At 46.1% G+C, this 20,553-nt stretch overlaps 1 protein-coding gene and 2 non-coding genes across 6 annotated transcripts; all 3 read left to right on the top strand.

Annotated features, from left to right (window-relative positions):
• The first annotated feature begins 1,039 nt into the window (after positions 1-1,039).
• Kansl2 (KAT8 regulatory NSL complex subunit 2) lies at positions 1,040-18,706 on the top strand. 4 transcript variants are annotated; one of them, XR_007832201.1, is made up of 9 exons: positions 1,040-1,316; positions 3,635-3,813; positions 4,133-4,247; positions 6,682-6,845; positions 7,061-7,227; positions 10,510-10,606; positions 12,182-12,435; positions 16,200-16,319; positions 17,309-17,386. XR_007832201.1 is itself a non-coding variant. In XM_051160278.1 (9 exons), exons 1-9 carry the CDS (start codon positions 1,066-1,068, stop codon positions 18,530-18,532), a joined length of 1,467 nt encoding a protein of 488 aa, XP_051016235.1. In that variant the 5' UTR covers positions 1,040-1,065; the 3' UTR covers positions 18,533-18,706. The 4 variants fall into 4 exon arrangements, 3 of the variants coding, with proteins under 3 accessions (XP_051016235.1, XP_051016236.1, XP_051016234.1); XM_051160278.1 differs by lacking the exon at positions 16,200-16,319 and adding an exon at positions 18,401-18,706 and having other exon boundaries at positions 17,309-17,416; XM_051160279.1 differs by lacking the exon at positions 16,200-16,319 and adding an exon at positions 18,401-18,706 and having other exon boundaries at positions 6,682-6,849; positions 7,065-7,227; positions 12,182-12,333; positions 17,309-17,416.
• LOC127201876 (small nucleolar RNA SNORA2/SNORA34 family) lies at positions 10,698-10,834 on the top strand. The gene has a single exon (XR_007832221.1). It is a non-coding gene; the product is annotated as a small nucleolar RNA SNORA2/SNORA34 family (small nucleolar RNA).
• Positions 18,088-18,224, top strand: LOC127201877 (small nucleolar RNA SNORA2/SNORA34 family). Its single transcript, XR_007832222.1, has one exon. It is a non-coding gene; the product is annotated as a small nucleolar RNA SNORA2/SNORA34 family (small nucleolar RNA).
• Positions 18,707-20,553: the final 1,847 nt, after the last annotated feature.

The following is a 20,553-nucleotide window of genomic DNA, read 5'->3' as shown; positions in this document are numbered from 1 at the left end:
CAGACGCCCTCCGCCCTCCCCTCCCCCACCAAAATTCGAGTGTTTTACAGAAAATAACCCCCCCCAAAATGAGCTGAACTGTTCACAATAGAAAATAAAGCCTTTTCATGTGTAAACAGCAAACAGGGTCAGCCTCTGTCCAGTTTTCTACCTGCTGTGTAAAGACGTGGCTGCCTGCGAAGTCTGGAGTCCGAGACCATCAGAAAACCCACCGAACTGAGATGGAAAAATATCCGGACCCGGCGACTGGCTGCGGCCCCACTTTACGACTGTCCACTCACAGGCCGGGTTTCTGACAGACAGTTCATCTTAGCCACTCCCGTTGCGCATCTTCTCTCTGTCCCGCCCTCCTTGGATGATGTGTTAGCCTTGACCAATAGAAGCACATCACCGTCAGGCCCTCGACCAATCAGCGTCTAGGAGCCGCAGGGCCCCGGTTCGGAGCGGCCTGAGCGGCCAGAAGGCTGGCTGCGCGGAGCAGCGCGGCGGGGAGGTAAGATGGTGTCGTGCCCGGTGCTTCGCCTTTGCTGTTTGCCTGCCGCTCGCCCTTTCTGCCGGCACGGCGGCCTACTTCGGCTCCTGCCCCGTCGGAGTCGCTTTGATAGCTAGGCTTTCGGGGACCAGCTTCTCTGGCGTGCGGGGAGCGGAAGGACAAGATGGCGCTCGCGGGAGGACGGCCTAGGCGCTGCGGCGGGCCGGGGCCGTGAGCTCAGGGCGGCGGGGGACAAAGGCGGCGTGCCGGGCCGTGGGGGTCGGGGTTGCGCCGTTGCAGTGGTGCCGCGTGAGACGGTCGCCGCGCTTCCGGCCTGCCGCTGAGGAGATTGGGCCAACGTGGTAGGGGCCAGAGCGGCGGGCGGGTAGGGAGGAGGGTGAGGGTGGGTGGCTTAGTAAACCGCAGGGCGGCGGGAGTGGGGGTGCGAGCCTCCCCCTGCCGGCCGACCCGCGGGAGAACAGAGGCGAGGACTTTTGGCAAGGTTAAGGCCATTTTGATGTTTCCTGTAACCCCCCTCCCCTCCCCCCCTTTCCTCTCCCCCCCCCCCCCGTCACCCCCTTACAGGTTTTGGTATGAACAGGATTCGGATTCACGTCTTGCCAACGAATCGGGGGAGGGTCACCCCGGCGCCCAGATCTCAGGAGCCCCTGGCTTGTTCCTTCACTCACCGCCCATGCTCTCAGCCGCGTCTGGAGGGCCAGGAGTTTTGCATTAAGCATATCCTTGAAGACAAGAATGCGCCCTTCAAACAATGTAGTTACATATCGACGAAGAATGGCAAAAGGTGTCCCAGCGCTGCCCCAAAGCCCGAGAAGAAAGACGGGTATGTATGTGTATATCTTTCTGTAGGTTGGTGCCTTGCGTCTTTACGTCCCTTTTCAATGCTGAGGTGGTTTGGATCCCGGTTCTCGCGCACGCCAAGCATAGCTTGTAGATTGCGTCATCGAGCCTATTTAAACGCCTAAACTACTTACCTGTAGGTTTTCCTTTTTATTACATTTTGAAGCATTTATTTCCATTTCGTGCCTGGGGGTGGGGGCTGGTATCGGCAAATGTGTGGAGGTCGGAGTCCAGTTTGCTGGCGTTGGTTCTAATACCTCGTGGGTACATCGGATAGAAGACGTTGCGCTGGGCCTTCAGAGCCACTGGGCTGTTCCTTTGTTGTTAATTTTTTCCTTTTTGGGAGACAGTCTCAGTCACCGCAAGGGCCAGCCAGACTGGCTTGGAATACTTTTGGCAACTCTTTACTATGGTTTAAAAAAAATTTTTTTTTTATGTGTATGGGTGTTTTGCCAGCCTGTATGTTTGTGTACCACGTCCATGCTTGACGGCCAGAAGAGGGCGTTGGATTCCCTGCAACTGCAGTTACACGTGGTTGGGAGCCTCTGGTTGGACCCGGATCCTCTAGGAAGAGCAGCCATTGCTCTTAACTCTGAGCCTTTTCCTGCTCCGTCTTGGTAACCTTTTGGCCTCCAGAGTGCTGGTGTTATAGGTGTGGACTAAACCCTGCTCCCCTGCCTTCTCTTTTTGCTTTTTGTTTTTTTCCTTTGAGACATGGTATCTCTTGTAGACCAGGCTGGCCTTGAATTCATGTCAATCCCAGCCTGCCTCCTAAGTGGTAGGATTGAAGGCATTTGCTGCCACAGCTGGCCTAGATTTTTGTTGTTGTTGTTAGTTAGTTTGTTTCCTGAAAGACAGAGTCTTTCTTGTCCTGGCTCTCCTGGATCTCACCGTGTAGAGCAGGTTGTCTATGGACTCAAGAGATCTGTCTCAGAATGTTGAGGTGCACTGCCATGCCCCCCCCCCCAGTCATATCTGTGAAGCTTTAGGTCATGTGTTTGTAAAATTGGGATTAAGGATATATTCTTTGGGAGGAGTATCAAAATATTAAATGATCAGAACTGATGCTGCGTGGTGGTGCACGCCTTTAATCCCAACACTTGGGAGGCTAAGGCAGGGTGATCTCTGAGTTCAGGCCAGCATGGTCTACAGAGAGTTCCAGAATAGCCAGGGCTACACAGAGAAATCCTGTCTTAACCCCCCTATCCCCAAAAGGTGAGAACTGGAAGGACATCGGAGGCAGGGACATTTAGCTAACTGCTTACTTGTAAAAGTAAGGTGTTTATCTGTTATCTGTCTGTCTATCTACGTACGGACATATCTATCTGTCTTGTGTTCTGACTATGGGCCGATTAATTTTTCAACCCCTAATTTTGCCTCAGTTTCTGGATTTCTGGGATTACTGCCGTACTCAGCTGTGAATTCTTTTTTTAAAAAGTTTTACTGGGATTCACGTGCTACCACACTTTCCGGGTTGTGGGTGGTGAGGTGGTTGGTGGTCAGCCCTTGGCTGTAGGTGCTTTTGTTTGCTGAGTCACTGAATTAGCCCTGAGTTAATTCTTAATTCTGGAGTGCTGGCTCACTTGCCTAGCCAGGCTTCCTTTTAAGTAATAGGCAGAGTGTATATGTGTGTTTGGGAAGGGGCTTGGTAGTTTTTACAATACATGTACTTATCTGTGTAAGAATATAAATTTACTAGGTAATTTTGTATAGATCTTCTAATTTTAGAATTGAACTATATCTGTCTACAGTGGATTAATAGTAAGATGTGTTTCCAGAATTAATTTTGAAAGATACAGCATCTCTGATTTTCTGTGAGATGCTAACATTTTTATGGTTAGAATGTTTTTGTTCAGTGATTAGAACACTGGTTAAGCTCCTTGGCTTTCCCTGAAAGCTAGTGTGGGCAGGGGAAGTAGCAATGGTGTTAGAGCCCTTCCGTGCAGGGAGCTCTGGGCACACACACCATACCACCCAAACCAAAACAGAGACCCTAAATGGCTTAACTTGGGACAGTTAGGTTTCTGATTCATGTTGGTCTGTCTGTGTCTATCTGTCTGTCTCTCATTTGAAATATAGTTTCACTGTTTAGGTCTGGCTGCCCTGGAGGAACTCACAGATCCATTTGCCTCTGCCTCTGAAGTGCTGGAATTAAAAGCCTGCGCCACCACGTCTGGTCTTCAAGGTGTGAATATAATAGTCATTTTAAACTTCCCAAGAGGGGGAAACTAACTGGTGACTAAATATCGCTGAATTCTTTCAAGAGAGAACCTCTGACATGTTAATGTTTTGTCTCTGTAGGGTGTCTTTTTGTGCTGAACATGCTCGAAGGAATGCCCTAGCACTTCATGCTCAGATGAAGAAGAGCAGCCCAGGCCCTATGGGTGAAACCCTCTTGTGCCAGTTGAGCTCATATGCTAAGACAGAGCTGGGCTCTCAGACCCCAGAGAGTAGCCGGAGTGAAGCTAGCCGGATCCTGGGTAAGAGCTGCTCTCCTGGAGTAAAAAAGGAAGAGGCTTCGGAGTGGACGTAGCTTACGGCAGTGCTTTGTCCGCTGGTGGCTGGTTACTGGGAAGTCGGCGAGAATGCCAGGGTTGCTCTTGCTAGTTGCTAGTTTTGCATCTAGGGTTTGTTTAGATGCACAATCCTGACCTGGTGACCTTTCCTCCTGTTAAATTTTTGAAAAGTTAAAAACTTTGAATTTTAAGGTTTCAGATTGCTCTCTTAAGTAATGTAGCTTCATGTGTGGAGTTACAGAGGTGGGAAGTCTTAATGGCTGCTTTCCCTTCCTTGCCTCAGATGAAGACAGCTGGAGTGATGGGGACCAGGAACCCATCACTGTGGATCAGACATGGAGAGGTGACCCTGACAGTGAAGCTGATAGCATAGACAGTGACCAAGAAGACCCCCTAAAGTAAGTTGTAACTCCACATAAGGCTTTGCATATTTTATGTAGTTAGCATGTAGAGTGTAGTGTGGAATGTGGCTAGTTCACACATGTAGATGGGTTTAAGTGTCATGGCTTAGCGGCATCATGCGCCAAGGCAAGATTTGTGGATTCCTTTACAGAAGGCCTGTACCTTGGAACTGAGTTATTTGTGCCCTTGAGATGTTTTAGGAGAAGAACAGAGGTTTCTTGGCGTGTGACTGGGAGGGAGGTGGAGAAGTACTGGCTGGCTAGAGAGTGAACATGAATTTAAATAGGTACTTGTCCCAAATCTCAGAAATAATAAGCTGCTTACACTTGGATACTTGTGGCAAAATTCCGTGGTTCTGACGTTCTAAGTGAGAAACAAGTGTTCAATAGTTGGTTTTGGTCTCTTGTCTAATGAAAGGAAAACTGATTTAGAAATCCAAATTTTAATTATATGTTAAGGTCTACTCTACCCGGCCCCCATGTCATCTTAAGAGATTAGAAATAGCAAAATATATACCTCCTCTCCAAAATCTCTTAATATTTTTGAGGCAGGGTCTCAGTATGTAGCTCTGACTGGCCTGGGACTTGATATATAAGTCAGCCTGGTCAAATTCAGTCTTAGTTTTCCTCTGTGCTAATTTTCGAATCATCTTAGCAATTAGGCAGCATTTGTCTTTATTTATATATTATAGAACAGTATGTATATTACACACACACACACACACACACACACACACACACACACACACTATACACTGGTTTTTTTGAGATAGGGTTGCTCTGTGTAGCCTTGGTTTTTGTGGAATTCAAGGCTGGCCTTGAATTGAGAGATCTGCTTGCCTCTGCCCAAAGTTAATCTTTCAATTTTTAGTTACTTAACTCAGAGGCAGTAAACAATCTTTATTTAACCACTAGAATATCTTTAAAGTTTGTGATTGGCAGCAAAACTAATAAAATTGGTATATAGCCCTCCTACATTTTTGCATTAAAGGGTTAATCCAGAGCACTGAATTTTGAGAATATTGTGAAGAGAGAGTGGGCCTGTTATGACCCATGGTGTGTGTGTGTGTGTCTGTGTGGTGTGTGTGTGTGTGTGTCTGTGGTGTGTGTCTGTGTGGTGTGTGTGTGTGTCTGGTATGTGTGTGTCTGTGGTGTGTCTGGTGTGTGTGTGGTGTGTGTCTGTGGTGTGTGTGTGTGTGTCTGTGGTGTGTGTGTGTGGTGCTGGTAGTGGTAAGAATCAGAGTCAGAGCCGGGCGTGGTGGCGCACGCCTTTAATCCCAGCACTTGGGAGGCAGAGGCAGGCGGATCGCTGTGACTTTGAGGCCAGCCTGGTCTACAAAATGAGTCCAGGATGGCCAAGGCTACACAGAGAAACCCTGTCTCGAAAAACCAAAAAGAAAAAAAGAAAAAGAAAAAGAAAAAAAGAATCAGAGTCAGGGCCTGCATGTGCTGTGTGTGCACTTCACCATCACTCTGCCTTGGAGCTCCTAAAGGCCAAATGTCTCAAATAAGGTTGTATTTAAGGGAAATTAGAAGCCACAGCCATTTGATGCTCTTGTGTGTGAGTGTTGGCCTGAATGTATGTCTGTGCACACGGAGGCCCGAGAGGGGGCTGGATCCCTGGAGCTGGAGTTAGAGTTGGGAGCAGGGAGTGCTGGGAATCCTACTCAGGTCCTCCGCTGTCGACCTCTGAGCTGTTCTCCCCAGCCCTGATAGATCTTGGAGTTGCAGTGCTAAGTTGTTCTCACAAGGGATTCTCAAATCACTATCTTAAAGTAGAATGGAAATTAATTAGTAAAACTTTCATGTTGCACATTTGTACTCATTTTCAATATTCCATTCCATTTTGTGAGATAGCACATTGGTATCCTTTTGTGGAGAGATTGCCCTCCCTCCCGTCTCTTCTTACAAAGAATCTGTTCGGTTCCGGGCATCCACTAGGGACCACTCACAGTCACTTGTAACTCCAGCTCCGGGCTGTCTGACAACCTCCTCTGCACTTACAGGCAGGTGCCATGCACATATCTGGGGGAGAAGACTTGATCATTGTGGGGTTTTTAAAAATTGGTTTATTTGGTTTTTTGGTGCCAACAGTGGAACCAGGGACATTATGCATGGTAACTACAGAGCTGTACTGCCCTCCCAGGCCTCTTTGCTTAATATGTCTTAGCAAAATACTGTGTAGATAAAGTGTCAGTCACTGTTGGCTTTGTTAAATACAAATTGAGTCTTTTTAGACTTTTACTGCTTTGTGTTGGGTTTTGTTGTTTTAAGATGGGGTTTTATATCTAGGCTGACCTTGAATTTGCTACGTAGTCAGGCAGGCCTTGAACTCCTGACCCTCGTTTTTCTGTCTCCTGAGTGCTACACTGGGGTCATACGCACGTATGTTACTGTTTTTAATACTTTGTTGAATTTACCTATATTCCAGGCATGCTGGTGTGTACACAGCCGAGGAAGTGGCTCTTATTATGAGAGAAAAGCTAATCCGTTTGCAGTCTTTGTACATTGATCAGTTTAAACGACTACAGCACCTGCTCAAAGAGAAGAAGCGCCGCTACTTACATAACCGGAAAGTGGAGCATGAAGCTTTAGGCAAGTTTGCTGGCCCTGACCCTGCCCGTCTTGTAGCTCTTGCTTCCCTGTGTGCTTCCTTGATTACAAGCTACGCCTGACTTTCGTAGCGCTTTTAGTGGTGGCTGTGTGCTATCTCAGTACTTGAGAAGCTGAGGGTAGGGAGTTTGCTGTGAATTCAAAGCCAGACACATGGAGGTTCTGTTTCAAAAAACTTGATTTTTGTGACTCTCTAGGTAGTAGTCTCCTGACTGGCCCAGAGGGACTTTTGGCCAAAGAAAGAGAGAATTTAAAGCGACTGAAATGTCTTAGGCGATACCGCCAGCGCTATGGAGTGGAAGCCTTACTACACAGGCAGCTCAAGGAGCGCAGGATGCTGGCCACAGACGGGGCTGCTCAGCAGGTAATCGGCTTATATTTTGCCGAGTTTGTTGTTTTATTCCAGACATGCTGGTGTCTACACAGCCGGCAGCGCTGTGTACTCTGGGAGTGCACATTCACTTTATTGATAGAGTCATCATCAAAACACTGTGTCCAGTCCTGGTTTGAAATCTGACTTCTGCCGAAAGCACTTACCTGGATGTCTCTGTCAGCCCTGTGCCTGCACGGTAGCCTTGACTTCTTGGAATTCAGTATTCAAATTGAGTTCAGGGGATGGATTCCCAAATTTTTTTGTTCAGGAAGTCCTTAGATCAGAAAACTGGCAAATGTTTTACCCCAAGCAGTTTGGGAATCTTTAAGAAAGAAAAGCTGGGTGTGGTGTTACATGCTTGTAGTCTCATCTCTATGGGAGGGGAGGATTCAGCAAAAAACCAACAAACTTGAAACCAGCCTGTGCTATCAGCCAGTTGATCATTCTAAAAGAATGCTAGTGGGCTGGAAAGATGGGTCAGTGGTTAAGAGTGTAGCTCATGTGGTGGAGCACGCCGTTAATCCCAAACACAAGAGCCGACATGTGCTCTCAGGGTGCGTGGGTCTCAGGGAGGAGAGAGTCAGACTAAAACTACACTGTGTGGCTTTGAGCAGATTGCTTCATCTGTTCATTTTATTTTATTTTTTGAGATTTTTATTCATTTTTACTTAGTGTGTTAATGTATTTTGCCTGCATGTATATCTGTGGACCATGCATGCAGTGTTCACAGAAGCAGGTGTTGGATCCTCTGGAACCAGAGTTATAAAGGGTTGTGAGCCCCCATGTGGGTGTGGGTGCTGGGAATAGAAGCCACTTCCTCCAGAAGAGTAGCCAGTTCTCTTAACCGTTGAGCCATCTCCAGCACCCCTACACACACACACACACACACACACACACACACACACACACACACACACACACACACACACTTTATTTTCTAAACTGAGAACAGTAACAGCAGCTATCTGGGTAGGCTATTGTGGTAATAGAATGTGACTGTGTCGAATACCAAATGTTAGTGCTAATAAAGCAGGCTGAGAAAAGGGAAGAGGTGGGAAAGATGAACCAGGATAGTCCCTGACTGGAAGGTGGAGCTCTGGGGCAGAGATATTGGGGGAAGAATTCCACTCTTGGAGCATCTCTGTAGGTGGGTCCCTGTGTCTGACTGGTGGACTCTCTTGAAAAGCGGGATCTTGTGTTGGCTCTGTTTTTAATAATTAAACTTTATTATACAACCCAACTAGCTTACACAAGAAGGAAAAAAGGTTAAAGGGACAAAAGAGTGAACCTTCCGGTATCCGTTCCACGGGACAGGTCCTTAGGTGTCTCTCTGGCCCGCGTGCTGGTCCAGCCTGTCCACTGCTCCACACGGGCTCAAGCCCCGGCTGCATTTGTTGTTCTCTCCTCCTCACCTGCCTGAGTCACGTGGGAAGGGCGGTCTCCTTCTCCCGTTGAGGGTCAATTAGAAAAATAGCCCAGTTGGGGTTCCCAGGTCTGCTTCCTGAATTCCAGGCCCAGGATGGCTCCACTCAGTCTGTCACAAGGTATTCATGGGGTGCCCCAAGGGTAAAGCCCGCCAAGACTGCCTCCACCTGTGACAAAGCTTAATCTTTCCCACATCTTGAGTGAGGGGTGGTGGCTCAGGCCTTTAATCCCAGCACTCAGGGTTAGGGTTGGGCAGAGGCGGGCGATCACTGTGAGTTCAAGGCCAGCCTGATCTACAAAGTGAGTCCAGGACAGCCAAGGCTACACAGAGAAACCCTGTCTTAAAAAAAAAAAAAAGTGTCATAGCTCTTCCAGAGGACTCAGGTTTGAATTCATGCACCCATACTCCATTCCAACTGTAACTCCAATCCCAAGGGCTCAAAGCATCGTCTGTCTCCCCAGACACTATACACATTGTTAATAAGCATGCAGGCCCCAAAAAAAGGTGTGTACAGATACACACCTTTAATTCCAGCACTCTGGAGGCAGAGGCAGGAGGATCTCTTGTGTTCAAGGTCAGCCAGGGCTCTCACACAGACAAATCCTGTCTTAAAAAACACCAACAAACAAAGCTGAGTGTGATGGCGCAGGCCTTTATTCCTAGCACTTGGGAGGCAGAAGCAGGAGGATTGCAGTGAGTGTGAGGTCCTCCTGGTCTTCAAAGTGAGTTCAGGATAGCAGCCAAGGCTACAGAGAAACCCTGTCTCAAAAAACAAACAACAACAAAAAAAACCAAAACACACACAAAAAACCCTGAAAAAAGTAAAAACAACAAAAAAAATAAAAAAGTTAAAGGTTAAAAAAAATAAACTGAAAGAATAGTAGTGTCAAGAAAGTAAGGGTAACAGAAAGAATAATTACCTGGTCATTCTTTTTGTTTGTTGAGGCCTCAACATATTTATGTACAGTTCCTTTGTGTGGCTGTGGATGCTGGCTCAGTTTTAGAGGCTTTAGTCCAAAGTGGCAGGACAGAGGAGTTGTCATTTTGGTGGCTAAGAACAAGATTTTTTGTTCGTTTGTTTTATTACTTTTTGTTTCATCTAGGCTCTTAGTGCAATCGTGCAGACCACAGACAGGGTGGGTCTCTCCACACTCCCAACCTCACAAGTCCCCAAAAGTGAATTTTCACTAAAGGAATTGGTCCCCCCCTGGCTGGCAGGAAGTCCAGCCCTATTCTCCTCCATCCATCCCTTCATAGATTGGCTGAAAACTGCCTTATTGACATATCGGGGACAGTTGGGGAGCAGAGTTTATACAACATTTAGACAGGAAATCCTTAGAACAAGGCTTGCAACCAGATGTTAGGGGGTACAGAAGTCAGCATATGAATTACACAGTGACTTTGTGGCTGCCACTGTGCCTGGCTAAAGCATGAGTGCTTAGGGCACAGTCCTCCTTACCCCTGAGGGGTAGTTTCTAAGGTCCCTGGTGGAGCAAGTATGCCATGTTATTTCCTGTAAGTACCTATGTTGAAACTTAGTTAATAACAAACTAGGCCAATTATGGCAATGTAAAGGTAACAAACTATTTACAACTTAGAAATTACTTGTATAATTTTGTATTGACAGTTTCAGACCTAGGTTGACTACAAGTTAAGGAGGTGGGGAAGTGCTGCTTCTCATTACTTGACAGTGTGGAGGGATGTGTTTGGCCTTAGGATTAACTCCAGTTATACATGAGGTTTCATTGTTATGTACAGATTGGCTAAGTGGGTTTCTTAAATGTTAGATTTTCTACTTTGTATGATTTGACTTCATTTTATAACTGTATTTGTTTTCTCAATTTTAGGCTCACACCACTCGTTCCAGTCAGAGGTGCTTAGCTTTTGTGGATGATGTTCGTTGTTCCAATCAGTCTCTTCCAATGACCAGACACTGCCTTACCCGTATCTTTACCTGCTGGTTTAGGTTCTGAGTGTCTAGTTAGTACCGAGGCTCGTGTGATCTCCATAAGTCTCATTGAAGAGCTTGGCGACTTTGGCCCTGAATCAAGGCCAGCAGCTTGCTGAAGCTGTTGGTTTCAAGCAGGTGCCTAAATAAATGTCTTTCTATGGTCTGTTGGCCATTTCAGAATATTAAAAATGTAATGGTCAATTCATTAGAAAGAAACATCTGCCTGAATGTAGTACCCACCTCTGTAATTGTAGCACTTGGGGGGCCAAGGCAAGAAGATTGATAGCTCGAGGCCTGCCTGGGCCTCAGCAAAATCCTGTCTGGGGTAGATGAAGTGGGGGCAGGGAGCCAAAGAAACAGCTGAGTCATTGGTGACAGATGTGGGTGGCTGATAGTATTAATGACAGGATATCTGTGCAGTGGTGTCCTTTTGTATGGTTAGTGCCCTAACTTGAATGATTTAAACTTACTCAAGTAGAAATTTTGCAAGGAAAATGGAGTATTTACCCCATTCTTTCTAACTTGTGAGTTTAAAACCTTACACAGTGTGTTTTCTGGTATAGAATACATTTGCTAATTGGCTACAACACGGTGATGTTTATTGAGTTTTTATGTCTCCTGTATGGATTTTGTTGGATTTCATTTACCAGATGCTTAGAAGGGAAACATTTTTTATTTTTATTTTTTTAGTTTAGTCTTAGTGTGGTATTTTAATTTAGTCCTAGGTAATGGGGAGACCGAGGCAGGAGGAACACTTGAGTCTAGAGTTCTGGCCAGTCTGGATAGCCTCTCCCAACCCCCAAAAAAAGTAATAGGAAGAGGAGGAAAGACCCTCCTCTTGGTCTTTGATAGGAGAGGAAAGGGTTGTTTTTGTGTCCCCCCCCCCCATTTTTTAATTGAAATATTTGAAGTTAATTTTTATTCTAATGCCTGAATGGTTGCCTTTTTAGTCTCTTAGTACTGGGATTACAGGTATATAATACCACACCTTGTTTATAGAGTTACTGTTTTTTATATATAAGATAGTAAGGTAGAAAGAGAGTAGTGGAATGAAATGGAGACTAACAACATGAGCTGCTGGAGCGAGAGAGGTATAAGGAAACCTGTTGCTTTGTAAACTAATTAAAACAAAACAAACAGCACTTGAGAGGGACCAGTAGGGTGATCAGGTGTTAAGAATTATGCTTGGCTACAATCGTGCATTCTTCTTGGGTTTCTAGTGAGCTTATGCTATTAGGAACAACCGTTCAAAAGTTTGTGCAGACTAAGAGCAGGAACAGCACTGTATGTCTGGACTCTTAGCAGCTGGTACTTGATCTGTAACAAGCTGTTAGCATTTGTTCCCATAGGAGTTTCTTTGTATGTTCCTTGGCAACTTATTGCCACTTTGCACTGCCGTGGGGCTTAGTGTTTAGATGGCCAAGGTCCTGGAAAAGCGTTGATAGAGAACTAACTAGAAGTTACTGCATTTGGGTTTCAGGGGAAATGTAGTAGTTGTTGGCATAGTCAGACCTGCGTTTGCACAGCAGACTTGCCTCCCGGTTGGTTTTCCTTAACTGTTCATGCAGATATCTGTCAGGACACAAATCAGGTTCTCTTCAAATGCTGCCAGGGATCTGAAGAGGTGCCCTGCAACAGAGCAGTTCCTGTAAGCCTCTCTGAGGATCCCTGCTGCCCACTGCATTTCCAGTTGCCTCCTCAGATGTATAAGCCCGAGCAGGTACTGTCTGTGCCAGCCGATCTGGAAGCCGGCCCCATGGAGCTGTACTTGAGTGCTGCCGAGCTCCAGCCCACTGAGAGTTTACCTCTGGAGCTCAGTGATGTAAGTTAGAGAAGCTCTGCTCTGATTGGCCCTTGAGAGAAGGCCCTGTTTCTAGTGGTGAGGATAGTTAGTGGGTTTCTGCCAAGAGGATGGATAAAATTGTTAAAATGATATAAATGTAGTTGAATGTGTTCGTTACTATAGTTATCAGGTACTTTCTGCTCTACCTTTTTTTCTCCCCAGACACTTCACAACTCATTACATAGCCTGTGTATCGCCTGACTGGCCTCACGCTGGTTTTGAGATGGGGATTCTCGCCTTGTTGCTCTGCAAAGAGGCATGTAGGTTGAGGCCAGCCTGGGCTACACAGTGAGAACCTCTTTCAAAATACAAAATAACAGGCTGGAGAAATGATAAAAAAAAGTTTTGTTTTGAAAGAAAGGGTCTCTTTATGTAGTTCTGGCTGTCCTGAAATTTGCTGTGTAGACCAGGCTAGCTTTTCAACTCAGATCCTCTGTCTCTGAGTACTCGGATTAAAGACATAGGCCACCACACCCAGCAGTAAAGTAGATTTAAACTCTTTTTAGGTGATCGCTATTTACTTGTATTTATTGTACTTCCCTGTGTTAGCTTTGTTTAGGCCTTGAGCATGCTAGGTAGGTCAGTGTTCGAACACTTTATGGTAAACCAGGGTGGTCATTAGAAAGGATGGTTTTACAGGGCATGGGGATGCATACTCTCGTTGTTTGAGAAAAGCTCTCTGTAGCCCTGGCTGTCCTGGAACTCGCTTTGTAGACCAGGCTGGCCTTGAACTCACAAGAGTTCCCCATCTCAAAACCAATTTCAGGCCAGTCAGGTAATACACAATGAAATTCTCATCCCTGGCATACCCACCAAAAAATGTATACAGTGCTCTGCCTCCATGTACACCTGCAGGCCAGAAGAGGGGATTAGGTCACAGTATAGCTAGCTGGTTGTGAGCCACCATGTGGTTGCTGTGAATTGAACCTCTGGAAGAAACAGACAGTGCTCTTTTTTTCTTTTTTCTTTTTTTTTTTTTTTTCTCCCTCCGAGACAGGGTTTCTCTGTGTAGCCTTGGCTGTCCTGAACTCACTTTTGTAGATCATGCTGGCCTCGAACTCAGCGATCCACCTGTCTCTGCCTCCTGAGTGCTGGGATTAAAGGCGTGCGCCACCACTGCCCAGCCAGCCAGTGCTCTTAACCTCTGAGCCATCTTTCCAGCACCCAAAAGTTTTATTTATTTATTTAATTTTATTTTATTTTTGGTTTTTCGAGACAGGGTTTTTCTCTGTGTAGCCTTGGCCATCCTGGACTCACTTTGTAGACCAGGCTGGCCTCGAACTCACAGCGATCCACCTGCCTCTGCCTCCCGAGTGCTGGGATTAAAGGTGTGCGCCACCATACCTGGCCGATACTTTTCCTTTTTAAAAGAGGCTTATGTGGTGTGTGTGTGTGTGTGTGTGTGTGCGTGCGCGCGCGCGTACGTGCTTCTCCTCTGTATCAGAGGCCAGAAGTGGTTAGATCCCCTGGGACTGACTTTAGAGCCAGTTGTGAGCCGCCATGTGGGTGCTGGGAATTGAACTTGAGTGCTTGGCAAGGGTGCTAAGTGCTCCTGCTCACTGCGCCTGCTTGGTCTCTTGGGTTCACAGTCTTTGGAGGTGCTTGATGGGCAACCGGTGTATAATGTAAAGCCCTTCTCAGCACGGCCTGTGTCTGCACAGCTTCCAGGGGTGAAGTTCCAGGAGTGGTTTGGAGTGAGATGATGCCAGTCCCTTTTTTGCTCTTTTGAGTTTGGCAATTTAGGATATAGTCTGTAAATCTCTTAGCTATAAATTTGGAATAATTAAGGGAAAAATGGGGCTGGATTTTAAGCACCCCCTTACATAGCTCTTAGGAAATGAAGCCCTTTGGAGTGCCTGTCTATGTTATACATAAGCATTATGCTTTTTTTCTATTGGGATCTAGAGACTCACAATATGTCTAATTCCCTCTGGTTCCAGAGTTAGTGATCTAAAATACTCTATGATGGGGCAGCTGATTGTTAAAGATCCTCCTTTCCTCCCTTACGGCAGACCTGGATATTGGGGTGACTTCCAGTTTATGCTACAGAGATTGCCTCTGCTTTTCCTGCCCAATTCAGGAAAAGAGATGGTTTCTAGTTGCTTGATGAAAAAGAATCTCTTCATCAGTCAGTCCCTGGCATTCTCAGAGTGAATTAAGTAGACTTTGTTTGTATGGTATACCTGTGGGTAAAGAGAGCTGGAAACAATCTCAAGGTATTTTTTTAAAAAAAAAATTGCAGGAAACAAAGTGTCTACAGTCACAGTGCTGTGAGAGCATCGGACTCCACGGATTGAATGACATCTGCAGCGTGTCTGTGATGGACATTAGTATTCTTTTCTTTCTTTTTAATTTTATTCTATTTACATTGGTATGAAGGTGTCAGAATCCTGGAACTAGAGTTACAGTTGTGAGCTGCCATGTGGGTGCTAGAAATTGAACCCAGGTCATAGTGTTCTTAACCACTGAGCCATCTCTCCAGCCCAAACAGTTTTTCTTTTCTTTTTTTTTTTTTTTTTCTTTCTTTTTTTTTCTTTTTGGTTTTGTTTTTTGTTTTTCGAGACAGGGTTTCTTTGTGTAGCCTTGACTGTCCTGGAACTCCCTTTGTAGAGCAGGTTGGCCTCAAACTCAGTGAGATCTGCCTGCCTCCTCTTGAGTGCCAGGATTAAAGGTGTTCGCCACCACCACCCAGCCCTGTTTCTCTGATTCTGTTTACATTGAGCAGCTTGTTTACGTTGTTGCTGGTATTTAAGGCATTATTTTATTTGTCTTTTTTTTTTTGAGACAGGGTTTCTCTGTTGTGTAGCCCTGGCTGTTCTGGAGCTAGTTTTGTAGACCAGGCTGGCTTCAAACTCAGAGATCTGCCTGCCTCTGCTGCCTCCCAAGTGCTGGGATTAAAGCCGTACACCACCACCCACTTAAGGCATATTTTTAAAAAGGATACATTGCGTAAATATTCTTGGTTTAGTCTTATCTGTATGTGTGTGGATGTTTTGCCTGCATGAATGTGCACCATGTCGGTGCCCTGAGAGGGCAAGAGAGATGTCAGGTCTGGAGCTGAGTTCTGTATGGATGCTAGGTACTGAACCTGGGTCCTCTGGAAAAGCAGCCTGTGCCCCTAGTTATCAATTTTTTGTTTGTATTTTGGATCAAGTCTTGCTCTGTAGACCAGGCTGGCTTCAAATTCACAGAGATCCACTTACTTTTGCTTCCTGGGTGCTGGAATTAAAGTTGTGCGCTACCATGACCTGCATTAGCTTTTAAGGGGAGTAGATTCTTTGTGTCCCCTTCCGCACTTATGAAAAGATTGATTTTTGTTCCTGGTGATTGGCCTGCCAAAAAGAAAAACTGAGTTTATTAGTACATAATTGTGTAAAATGATGGGTTTCCTTGTGACGTCTTCACATGTGCATAGAGCTACTTGATGATACTCACTGCCCCTGTCCCTTTCTTACTGTCCCTTCTTCCATCCCCTGCCTGCTCTTCTCTAAATGTGGGGCCTGTAAAAACACATTAACTGAGCTGTGGCGAATGGTGTGGAACTTAGGTTATCACTATATTGAATCATTGTAGTGACCTGGGCCCTAAATCAGCATTGATTTCAGACAGAAGCCAAGAAGGCTGCCTTGGTCTGCTGGCTGCTCTCGTGTCTCTAGAACAGTTGATTGACAGAGAAAGTGTAGCCTAGAACATACTGTCTTTCATAATGTTTTTTTGTTTTTTGTTTTTTTTTTTTTAAACAGAATACTTGAACTATGTTAAGACTCAGGCTTAGCTGGGCCAGGTGGCACAGGCCCATAATCCCAGCTCCTGGGAGGCTGAAGCAGGAGCATCATAAGTTCAAGTCTTACCTGGGCCGCAGGGTGAGTTCATGGCTAGCCTGGTCAACTTAGTAAGGGTCATCTCAGTCGAAAGTGAGGAGGAGAGGGCTGTGGCTGCTGGGAAATTGGCCTGAGTGTCTCCTCAGTCTTCACACTAAGGAGAGGGGATTAGCCAGTGTCATGGCATCCGAGTCTCTGTGCTTTCCTTTCCCCTCACTTAGTTGCTTGTTTCCTGAATGTTGGTCAGTCTTATGCTGCCTGTCATTTTTCAGCAGGATCTCATGTTACTTTACCCATATTGTTACTGAGGAGCTTAGACGTTGACTGTATTAGCCTTACAGGGGGAATATAGTTATTTATCACACTTAGTTACGTGTGTGTGTGTGTGTGTGTGTGTGTGTGTGTGTGTGTGTGTGTATGCGTGCGTGCTGCTGGACTAAATACAAGTCATTAGTCTTGATGACTGAGCCATCTTGCTATCCCTGTATTTTTTTTCCTCTTATTCTTCACACTTTATGTAAATATACATCAGAGGGCAGCTGTGGAATCTGTTCTCTTCTTCCACTATGTGGATTCTGGGTTTGAACTCACTTTATCATACTTAGCAAATGCCTTTGCTCATCGAGCCATCTTTCTTGCCCTGGAGGCTTTTTTTAAAAATGCTTTTTATTATAATAGAACGTGTAGTAGAAGGAGCCACTATAACCTCATTACGGCTTACAGTTTATTGGTCTTGGCATCTGGTGTGCTGTACAGTCACTACTAGTATCTAATTGTTCCGTGGGTTCAAACAAATCCTGTACCTGTTAAACCTCTCTTTCCCTCCACTCATGGTAGTCACTGTGTTACTTTTTCCCTCCAGAAATTTGCTTGTTGGTTTATATTGTGTTACCAGCTAAGAGAATGTTTTCACTATTGTTGGAACTTGTCAATTGGTCTAGCATTCTAAGCAAGGGGGGAGGGAGGGACCTGAGATGAACTTTCAGTGTATTGATATTGATTTCCTAAGTATAGACTTTTCTGTTTCCTAGGACTTGGATGTTGTGGGGGATGGAATGCCGTGCCCTCCATCGCCCTTGCTTTTTGATCCTTCACTAACTCTCGAAGATCATTCAGTCAGAGAAATTGCCGGAGGCCCAGTGGGTATCTTGACAGTTGAATTTCAGCTAGGTTCCCTCATGCAGTGAGCAGGCGGGGCGGGGGCTCTTTGTTGGCTAGCGTGAATCCCAGGGAGCAGAGCGTGTTCCACATGGAGTGTGAAAGTGCCCAAGATGGTGCTGCGCTCGGTGAATACCATAAAATGAGAATGCTCCTTTTGAGCTGGACGTGGAGGTAGATGTTCTTGTGGGCTCTCTGTTGCTGTAATAAAACACAACCAAAAGGAACTTGGGTAGACAGGGACTTATTTCCCCTTCAGATAAGTCCATCACTGAGGGAACCTGGAGACAGAAGCCACGGAGCTGCTCGGCCTGTTCTCTACAGGGGTGGCTCTCCCACATCAATCAAGAACAGGCAGCACAAGCTTGTACACAGGCTAGGCTGGTAGGCCCATTCTCTCAGTTGTCTAAATGAGCCTGTGTTAAACTGACACAAAACCAGCCAGCACAGACCTAATGCTTACAGTGTGACACGTCCTGGGCTTAATGCACAGCACTGCCAGGAGCACAGCTTGTGCATGCTGGTCATCACTAGTACAACGCCTGATGGTTCCTAATCCTCAGAGTAGGGCACACATTTATTGGAGTGGAAGATGGTAGGTGAACTGCCCCTAGCCTTCCAGGTGTTCTTAGAAAGGTGAGGTGGGTTATTAATGGCTCTTACTGAAGACTAGCAGTTGTACTGTAGCTGTTAGTTTCAAGCAGAAGCCTAAAGAACAATCTTCCTATGGCTTATTAGCTGTTCTGGACCCTCAGTAGAGAATGACTATTTCGTTTGGAAGAAACAACCCTCTGTTCTCTGACAGCGTCAGTAGTGATCTGATTCTCAGGGACGGAGTACTGGGAAAAGCAACCACCTAGTTACTTTATCTCTTGTTCTGTTAGCTGCTGTAAGTGGGTATTGCTAAGTCAGCTTCCGGCCCACTGGATACATCTCTAACCAAAGTGCCTTATGTCTTTTAATAGGGCCCGATGCAGATGGCTGGAGATGGGTGCAGATCCCAGGGACCTCGAAATATAGATAAAGCCCATGCTCCATTCCCTCAGCATGGGTTGGCTACTACAAATGGAAAACCAGAACCCACTTCTGTCAGTTGACGGTGCATCCTGGGAACTGTTTGCCTTGGGACGTGAATTGTCCATTCATTCTTCAGTCATGCGTATCTCTGATCACCTCTCACTGAACAGGGACAACCCAGACTACATTGTTTCCTTTGGGGCTGTAGAGTGCTGTAGACAAACATAAACCAGCTGTGTGCGTAATGGATCTTTAGTATTTAAAAGTTACAGGATTCTTTGCAAGAAAGAAAGAGGTACTCCCTGCGTACTGCAGCTGTGCCTGGGAAAGAGACATTTTGCAATGGGATTTCCTGAGCCATGGACGGAAAAGACCCGGATGTGGAGCAGGGCCGCGGTCAGGAATGGTGCCTGCTCCTCAGCTGTCGGCTGTAGTGTGGGGCTACTGTATCTAAAGCCTGTGTGTAAGCCTTTCCTCAGCTCCACACACTTGGGCAATATAAACCGCTTTTCCTAGTGAGCTACAGCTGTGAGAAAAGCAGCTCACAGGCTGGGCTCTCCTTAATTATCCTTGCTTTTAACTTATGTAAATTTCTGTGTTGGCTCTTCCATGTAAAATATACTAAAATTATTGTGTATAGTTTCTATTAAATGTTACAAGTGATATGAGAATGTAAAGTGCTGCATTGGTTTTGTTTTCTCTGTATTTGAGAATGTCTATGATTCTTTGACACGTGGAGTGCTGCCTGCCCAGGGCAGATAAACAGTCTTCACTGAAGAGGTTGGCATGGAGCTTTACAGCCCTGGGTCAGCCCCATAGAGCGGGTGAGAGAATGGCAAAGCAAAGGGGTCTTTTCAGGCCACTTCAAGGCATATGTATCGTTTGTCTCAAAATGGTTTCTAGGGAAACAGAAATAATGACCTACTACAGCCTCAATAACAGTTGGCAGAAAACAGGTAATAAAATTGTAAGAAAAAAAATAAGCTTGTTCTTGGGGTAGGCAGTTAGTTACCCCTTTCTGACAAAGTATTCCGGGGTGGAGCTCACTTCAGCCCAGGCCCCTTCAGGTGTTCTAGTCCTTTCCTGTTGCTGAGTGTCCATCACGGTGGCGTGATCATGTGGGAGCTCACAAGCAGGGGTGACAGCGTGCTGTAAGCAATAGAGGGTTTGTAATCTCCCCAGCCCCAGTGAAACACCTGCCGCTGTCACCCACTGGTCACTGCTGCTGCAGACTGGTGGGCATGTCACTCAACCCCGGAAGGTTTAGCGAATGGAAAGCCAGGGCCACCGTGCTGGACCAGAGGCAGAAGGGAAGCAGATCCAGACAGCAGTAATGGCAGGCCAAACATGTAACCCCACCTCACGAGACACTTGGAGGCCCCACAGCAGTGCCCTGGGATGCAGTAATTAATTTCTGGGGGGAGAAGGCTAAAATCAGTGAACTGCAAACCAACTCTCAGCAAGTTGTGCAGGGAACTCCAGGGTTGCAACTGTTGAGTTGTCACCATTTGGGGCGGGAAGATGCATGTTTTCAGTGATGTGCCTGCCTCTGAGTCATCCATGCTCCTGTAAGTAAGCCAAAAAACTTGGTATTCCCAGGAAATGCAACATGACCACAAGAGGGAGCTAGGGAGATGTGTACATACCTTCAATAGAGCGTTCCCCCCCCACCCCCCCCAAGGTTGAGGAAGGCCGACTAAACCAGGAGAAATGAGACGCAGCTAAGAGAAAGAGGCAAAGAGAAGAAAACTATGGAAAAGAAGCAGAGGGGAAGGCTAGTGAGGGAACAGGACCAAAGATAAATGATCCACTGTAAAGGATTGGGCATTACTCCTTAAGCCCAGTGAAGACCTGAAACCCTGCTCAGGGACGGTAAAGAACAAAAAAGAACAAAATAACAAAGACCAGAAGATGGTGGTGCCTCAAGAGGGAGAGGCAGGCTGATCCCTGTGAGTTCAAGACCAGCCTGGTCTACAAAGTCCAGGACAGCCAGGACTACACAGAGAGACCCTGTCTTAAAACAAAAACCAAAAACAACAAAACCCCAGAAATGGACTGGAGAGATGGCTCAGTAGTTAAGAGCACTGGCTGCTCTTCAAAA

Source organism: Acomys russatus, chromosome 17 (genome assembly GCF_903995435.1).
Source record: "Acomys russatus chromosome 17, mAcoRus1.1, whole genome shotgun sequence".
In the NCBI taxonomy this organism is placed as follows: Eukaryota; Metazoa; Chordata; class Mammalia; order Rodentia; family Muridae; genus Acomys; species Acomys russatus.
Note: the sequence above shows the minus strand (reverse complement) of the source record. Positions and strands in the feature narration are given on the sequence as shown.

Coding starts and splice junctions, on each gene's coding strand:
- Kansl2 (XM_051160278.1), top strand. CDS start 1,066: ATGAACAGGATTCGGATTCACGTCTTGCCAACGAATCGGGGGAGGGTC. Junction 6,846..7,060: donor AGTGGAGCATGAAGCTTTAG/GCAAGTTTGCTG, acceptor GTGACTCTCTAG/GTAGTAGTCTCCTGACTGGC. Junction 7,228..10,509: donor CAGACGGGGCTGCTCAGCAG/GTAATCGGCTTA, acceptor TCTCAATTTTAG/GCTCACACCACTCGTTCCAG.